This window comes from Vombatus ursinus, unplaced genomic scaffold, assembly GCF_900497805.2.
Source record: "Vombatus ursinus unplaced genomic scaffold, bare-nosed wombat genome assembly UNPS02010413.1, whole genome shotgun sequence".
Lineage (NCBI taxonomy): Eukaryota > Metazoa > Chordata > Mammalia > Diprotodontia > Vombatidae > Vombatus > Vombatus ursinus.
Window position 1 is genome coordinate 1 of NW_020950191.1, and position 7,671 is coordinate 7,671.

General features: G+C 51.9%; 1 protein-coding gene across 1 annotated transcript; it reads right to left on the reverse strand.

The window, feature by feature from the left end:
* Window positions 1–1,240: 1,240 nt before the first annotated feature.
* Window positions 1,241–7,118, reverse strand: LOC114037513 (guanylate kinase-like; the record flags this gene model as incomplete). The annotated part of the gene is made up of 4 exons (XM_027854422.1): window positions 1,241–2,385; window positions 2,776–2,861; window positions 5,517–5,601; window positions 6,924–7,118. Coding segments are annotated over 4 exons (402 nt in total), but the record flags the coding sequence as incomplete, so codon positions are not given.
* Window positions 7,119–7,671: the final 553 nt, after the last annotated feature.

A 7,671-nucleotide genomic window follows, 5' to 3' on the forward strand; every position in this document is an offset into this window, starting at 1 on the left:
TTTGCCATTTCCTTCTCCAGCTCATTTTAAAGATGAGGAAACTGAGACAAACAGGATTAAGCGACTTGCCCAAGGTCATATAGCTAGTAAGTGTCTGAAGTCAGATTTGAACTCACAAAGATGAGTCTTCCTGACTGCAGGCCTGGAATTCTATCCCCTTCACCACCTGCCATGAACACAGCAGGTGCTTCATAAACGTTGATTGAATTCACATGTGTAATTCTTCATCAATAATCTATTTCAGCCTGCTCATGCCCACCCATGCCTCTTCATTGACCTGAGTGACCTCTACCTTTTAATTTTTTGGATACCATGGCCTCCTGTCTCATGGCCATACATTATCCCAGAAAGACATTGTTAGTGTGACGTTGTGGGTCTAGTGACATCGCAGGATCCCAAATGTGGGGTTGGGCAGCAGCTCGGGTCTTTGCCCATACCCACAACAAAGCCCAGCAGACCAGGACACACAGGGAGTTCTCAGTAGAGACTCACTGTCCCCTAGAGAGAGGGCAAGGAAGATGCCAAGGACACATTCTCCTGGAACATTATCAGGGGGTGAAAGGTATAGACTTAAGACAAACTTTTCTCTCAGATTCCAAAATGGGCTAATCTTATAAGATTCCTGGCCTTGACTTAAGGTAGCCTGATCCTTACTTCCTAGGATCCCGAGTTGGGGGGTGGGAGGGAGCAGCTGGGACCTGGCCCTCCAGACAGGGAGGAAGTGTCCACCCATCCTGCTCTAGAAAGAAGTCTTTCCTCCTTGAGGTCCTGCCCTCAGACCCTTCTGTGTGTCATATATCCACAGGGAGACTGTAGGGGCAGGCAAGGGGGTATGAAGGCCTTGAGCTGCTCCTTCTGCAGTCAGATTTCCCTGGCACCATCTTGGGGTCCTGCGTAATGAAGGGGTAGGCTTACTATGGGGCCTAGCGCATGTGTGGGTGCTAGGCTGGGAGGGCCTGTTTCTTTGTCGGGGAGATGGGTGCTCAGGATTCCTCTGGAGTTTTAAGAAAGCAGACCAAATCACTGAGGCCAAGAGGAAGCCTACCCCACCCAGGGTGGTGGGAAGAAAGGGTTTGGGGTCAGGGGTTTCTACCTCCCTTCACTTGCCTACAAGCCAGGCACCCCCCTCCCTGCTGTAGGATGAATTCCCAGAGCAATGAAAACAGGCAGATTAGGAGGGGCCTCTAAACGTGGCTAGATTCCCCAAGCTCACTTTCCAGGAAAAGACAGGAGGCCTTTCTAAAATAAAATGTATTTTATTACAAGCTGGGTTCTGGGCTCAGAGAAGGACAATCTAGGGCTCACAGAGACTGGAGTGATGAGGAACCAGGGACACAAAGCATCGTGACTGCTCTTAGGTCACCTCTGGATGCATGGCCATGACCTGGCTGTACTGCTCAAAAGAGTCCAGGCTGCTCTAGTCTGCTGGGGGGTGGAGAGGATTGGGGGGTGGGTGAGGAGGAGGTGGTGGGGAGGGATGGGGCAGGTAATGAATCCCCCCTCCACCATGGGTTAATAGGAGTCAGGAAATGAGTCCAAGGATCTGAGGTGTGAGGGCAGATGTGTGGGTATGTGGGGTGGGGTGAGCCCAATGGTCCCCAGGATGCTTTTCCAAATTCCAAACTGTTCATAAACCCACTGTACCCTCCAAGCTGGAGAGTCAGGCTGGCAGTCCAGGGTGAATTACCGCTCAGGGGATGTTTTCCAGAACCTGGCGGCCATGGCAGTGGTGTGAGCTGGCTACTGCCCAGCTGCCTTTGCTGCCAAATACAAGGCAGGCCCTCCCCTCTCTGGAGGAGCTTGAGTGGACAGACTCCCCAGAGAACCCACTGTGGAAATCAAAGGACAGCAGAATTCTTTTCTCCAATTCAAGGAGCCTTGTGGTGCTGACTGACATGGTCAGGCTTGTGGTAGGCGTACATGGGAACCCAAAGAGCCAGGGCTGAGATGGTCAGCAGCCCCTGGGAGTCTCCTTTCTCTGTAGAGTCTGTATGCCCTCTCCCTGGTCCAAAGGTCACTGTAGGGCTAGCTGCTCATCACCAACCTGGCCTAGCGGTTCCCAGCCTTAGCCAATAGGTGGTGGAGCCTTGGGGACACGGGGTCTCTCCCCAGATGGGTCTTGGAGGGTGCTCTGAGGATGCCCCTGGGGTCTTGATGGTGGGAGAAGATGTGGGGTCCAAAATGCACAGTGACCCACCTGTGCCCTGGCCCAAGATGCCCAAGGCTCCAGCTGATGCACACACAGGCTCTTCTGTGGCTTGGACCAGGGAGGGGTCAGATGAAAGGGAATGTGTCTCTTGGAATGTAAAGGGGTGGGGGGAGGGCAGTGGGATGGCCTCTGGTTTCCTTTCATGAGTTGCTGGATTGCTGGGCCTTCTTGATTTCCTACAGGGAAAGAGAAGGCTCGGGTTGGGGCCAGAAAACGTGCCACAGGCAGCTGGGGAACTTAGAGAACAGCTGGGGCCAAAGAGCTGCTGCCCGCCTCTACCCCTGGGCCAAAGGGGGCACTGCTGAATTCCCTCCCTGCGTGGGAGCCCCACAGAACATCTGAGGGACTGCAGAGAGATCTCCTCATTCAAGTCCTTCACTGGGCAGCAGAGACACTGAGACTAAGAGAAAGGTAGTGAGTGGCCCGACGGCCCTCAGTCGGCAAAGATCCAAACCCCAAGGGGCCATAAAAGGGCACTGCCCTAAGTTCTACCAGGTGCCTGGCCTGCTCCAGACCTCGGGGCCTCCGGCCAGGAGAAGGGAAGACAAGGGGGCCGAGCGCCTCACCTCAGCCAGGACCTTCGTCAGCATCGAATAAGCCTCATCCAAGTCGTCATTGATAATGATCGTGTCGAACAGGTCAGGCTCCTGGCCTGGAAGCACAAGAGGGAGAGGCCCAGGGACAGCGTTAGAAGTGGGTCTGTGGCCCAGGCTCTCTCAGGAGACTGCCCTCCCCTCTCTTTCCAAGGGAGGCCACCATCTTGTCTGAGCTGCTCCCAAATAAGCTATGGCCAGAAGGGCCACTGGGATTATCCAGTGTGTGTGAAAAAGAGCCCTAATGTACTATAGGAAGAACTAGGATCAACTCATCTCTGATATTCAGTAGTTGAGCATCTCTGAGCCAAGTCACCCACCCTCTCTGTCTCAATTTCCTTGGCTGGAAAACGAAGATAATATCACCACCCCTCTTTACCTCATAGGGTTGTTGTAAGGAAAGAACTTTGCTAAATAAATGTAAGTCAGTGTTTATAATATGTATTATAACATTATATAACTATAATCGTTACCTTTCACATGGTCTAATCCAATAGCCTTCTAATTCATCTCCCTGGCGGCCACCTATCTTTCTAATCTGATTTCCTATTACTCCCCCTTGTGCACGCTCCATTTCAGCTCCTCGGGCCTGCCAGCTGTTCCCGTACAGGACTCTCTATTTCCGGTTTCCTGGCAGCGGTCTCAGTGCTGCCCATGTCCAGGCCACGGTCTCTCCTGGCTTGGCATCTTAAGAGTCCCTGGCTCTCCTCAAGGCCCAGCTTAGACGCTACCTGCAACACCAGGCCGTATGCCCTTCCCCTGGGCATTGAGCGTTTTCTTCTCTCCCTCATGGAGTTATTCTGTAAAACTCTGCACCTTTTATATTTTGCATGCGTGCTATATTGCCCCAGAAGGGCTTCACTTTGTATCCCAGAGACGAGCATACTGCTTTGCACCAGGTCAATGTTTAATCAAGGTTTTCTGAATTGAATTATCTACCTTGCCATCACATGCATGCCTCCTCACCCCTCACATCCCCCCCCCATCCACTATCAAATTAGCACGGCCATTGCTAGCATGAAAGGGCTGATCGTCCAATTCCTTAGGGCTCCATCCTCAGCCCAGGATGAAGCTCCCTTCTCTAGCCTTCCTCTCCCATCCGGGTCGGTCCCCACTCCACCGGGCCCTCTACACTCCCTATTCTATTGTTAACAAACTACCCTTCACATTCGACTTGTGACCCCTCTCATGTAACTGCTCTCTATTTTCCATTTAATTTTCAATGTACATACTGCTTCTCTTGAGTTGATAGAATATCAACTCTTTGAGGGCAGGGATGGTTTTATTTCAGTCTTTGTATTCTTGGTGCCTGGTATACAGCAGACACTTAATAAATGCTTGTGGAATTAAATTACTACTACTTGCCTCCCAGGGCTTGGGAGGAAGGTTCTTTGTAAATTGAAAATACTTCAACACTCCAAAGATGGAGGATTTTTTTGGTGTGGGTGCTCTTCACTGATGCAGGCCTTGGGAGGACCTCCTCTACATCTTAATGGTTGCCATGGCAAAACCAAACCAAACCAAACCAAAGCACCACCCCTCAGGGGCCTACGCTCCAGTGATGATGCTATAAACCGACAAGTGCTATAGAAAATGGAACTGTTGCTATGACTGGGTCTCACAAAGATCCTGGGTTCAGAGTCACAGGATCCAGAGCCAGAAGGGCCTGATGAATCATTCAGTTCAGACCCTTTGTTTATAAATGAGGAAGACGAGGCTCAGGGAGCAGCACGAGTGCCAGGTGGCTGACCTCCAACTCAGAGCCACATCCTGGGCCTCCCTCCAGCACACTCCCCACACATCCACACCTGCCACGTGGAGGCCAGCAGCTCCCCGGCTCCCCTGAGGCTTGTCCTCATCTCCTCCGGTACAGCCAAAAGGAGAGGAGCGCCTTGCCCTGCCCTGACCACATCCCCACTGCCACCCCCGAGTCCTCGGCCTCCGACAGTCTATCGCTCTTCCAGATTGGGCCCAGCTGCCACCTCCTTCAGAGAACCTTCCCCGAGCAATGGGCCCAGCAGCAGGCCGTCTGCACGGGACACCGTGTGCCTCCTGTGCACTAACATTCTAGAGCTCTGAGAGTCATCATCTAACTAGATCTAAGCCATGAGGGCGGCTCTATTTTAGGATGATGTCAGCTGACATTTCTAGAGACACTAAGGTTTTCAACAAGCTCTCATCCTTCCAACAGCCCTTTAGTCAAAGGGATTGTCAATGGGATCATCCCTATTTAACTGCTAAGGAAAGTAGGATTCAGAGAACATTCGTGACTTGCCCAAGGTCAGAAAGAAAGTAAAGCAGCTGAGTGAGAATTCGAATCCAGGTCTGCTGATACCCCAGACCAAGGTTCTTCCCAGACATCCTGCTGCCTCTGGATCTTGTGTCCTTCCCCTGCTGTGAGTCCCAATTCTCTACATCCCCAAGACCCCCTGGAAGCTAGAAGTCATAGAGCGGGAGAACCTTAGTGATTATGTGGTTCAACCCCCTCATTTTATAGCAAAGGAGCCTGTGGCCTGGGGGCTAAAAGTGATATGTCTGAGTTCGCCCAGGTAACAAGAGCTAGGGAATGTCGTATCTTTGGCATCCTAGGTAGCCAAACCCAGAAAGTGTTTGCTATTGATGTCCTAAGTGAATGACGGTAGTCACAGTGAGCCCCTGACTCAGGGCAGGAGAACGAGGCACGTGGGCAGCCTCTCTGCACCCACTCTACTCACTGCTTTCCATGTCGGCGGCGGCGGCAGCCAGCCTCTTCTGTAAGCTCTCCTCTGTTTCAGTCTTCCTGTCGCGCAGTCGCTTTTCCTGAAACACACACCAGGGCCTGATCACCACAGTGCCACCTTGGCCCTCATTACTCAGAGGATGCTGAGCAGGGTCCTTTACCAGAGCTCTCTCACACTGGGTCTGCTGGGGTCTTACCCACAAGGCCCATGTATCTGCACAAAGTCTCTGGAGGAAGAGGCCTGAGGCCCAGCTGGACCAACCCAAAGATGAGCTCAATGCTCATGCTCTCTCATGTCTTACCAGGAGGGCAAAGAGAAATTTTGACAACTTGAAATGACTAAATGTGGCAAAATTGGAGAGATATTGGTTTGCACGAAAATCTCTAGTGACAAGCCCTGAACTCTAATCTAGGCTCTGTTTGACATCCCTAGCAATGACTTCAAAGAAGCCATTAATACATTTATCAGATAAGCAGCTAACCAAAAAATGGGAAAGATAACTAACAGGCATCATGGTACAGTGGATAGAATATTGGGTGGAGAGTCAAAAAGAGCTGCGTTCAAATCTGGCCTCAGGAGCTTACCAGATGGGTAACACGAACACAAATCACTCCTTCCCTCTGTGGCTGAGTTTTCTATTCTGCAAAATGAGGGGGTGGCCTTGATGACTTAGAAGGTCCCCCCCAGCTCTAAAGTCACGACGCCACGTTATGACCATCCCTGACAGAAGAACCCTGCACAAGATCATTCTCCCTGCTCCAATCTGAGCTGGTGACAGTGAGTAGAGGGGATGCAGAGGGGTAGGTTTTTCAGGTCAGGAAAGAACAGATTGTTTTTCTAGGGCCCAGTTCAGGTTGCTGACTCTGAGACAGGTGGGATGACAGCCCTCCCTCTGTGGTGTCCTCTTCATGTTAAAGGACAAGGACCCTTTCATTCATCAGTGCCGGGGGTGGAGAAGCCCTAGTCTAACCTTCCTCCCCTCCTCGTCCCCCAGCCATGTTCTGCTTTGTCATGCTGGACTGGAGGGAACCGTAGGCTGGCTGCCCCATGGGACCTAATGCTGACAGAAGGAACCGCAGGACAGAAAAAAGCCAAGGGCAAAGCTGAGAAGGAGAAGGGGAAATGGTCCAGTGCCAGGATCATGAAGAATGGAGAGGAGCATCCTGGGGATCCCAAGACCCAGAAAATGAGGCAAGATCTTCAGACAGGAAGCAGCGCCAGAAATCAATGAGCAGCTTCCTGGGCAGGCCCAGCCTGGGGCCTGGAGGTTCACTCCGGGAGCAGATGCTTAGGCTCATGGCTATGACGTCCCTCTCACTGGGCAAGCTGCCCAGCAGCTGGGGGGGGCCGCTTGGGCGAAGGCTCCCTGCTCGGCCCCCCAACACCCAGGAGGAAGCATACCAAGATGTCCAGGGAGGGCGCCTGGATGGAGATATAGATGGGCTGCAGCTCCGTCTTCTTGATGTTCCTCACCCCCTGCAGGTCTATGTCCAACACGCAGATCTGGTTCATCGCCTGCACAGCCTGCACCGCCGCTTTGCTGGAGAGAGGGCAGAGAAGCCGTTCAGAAGACTGCGGGAACCAAGCCTGCTCTGGTCAACGACTTCAGAAGAGCACAGCGGCTGCCCACCCTGGGCTGAGACAGAGGGGGACATCGCAGAGAACTCATCTTCTAGTCCCCACCCTGCTTTCCCCCTAACCTGTAACCTCGGAGAAGGTATAGCCTCTCTGGGCCTCAGTTCCATCATCTCTAAAACGGGGATACTACCAGCCGGCACGCCGACTAACTTCAAAGACTTCTCAACAACAACATTATTATTAATTTACATTCCTCTAGGACTACAGTTCTGAAGTTCACAAAATGCTTTTCGAACTGTAACCCTGTGAAGGAAGTGACGACAAAGATTACTATCCCCAATTCATGGACGAGGAAACTGAACAGTAAAATGTCTTGTCTAACATCACACCGTGAGTGAGCTTCAGAAACTGGCTGGGAACCTAGATCGTCTGTCTCTCTTTTTAAAGGATATGTTCCATAGATGCCTTGTGTTTGGACATCACAGGTAATTCTAGGCACATCTTTGATTTGCTTCTCCCCTTCCCCAACACACACACACACACACACACACACACACACACACACACACAC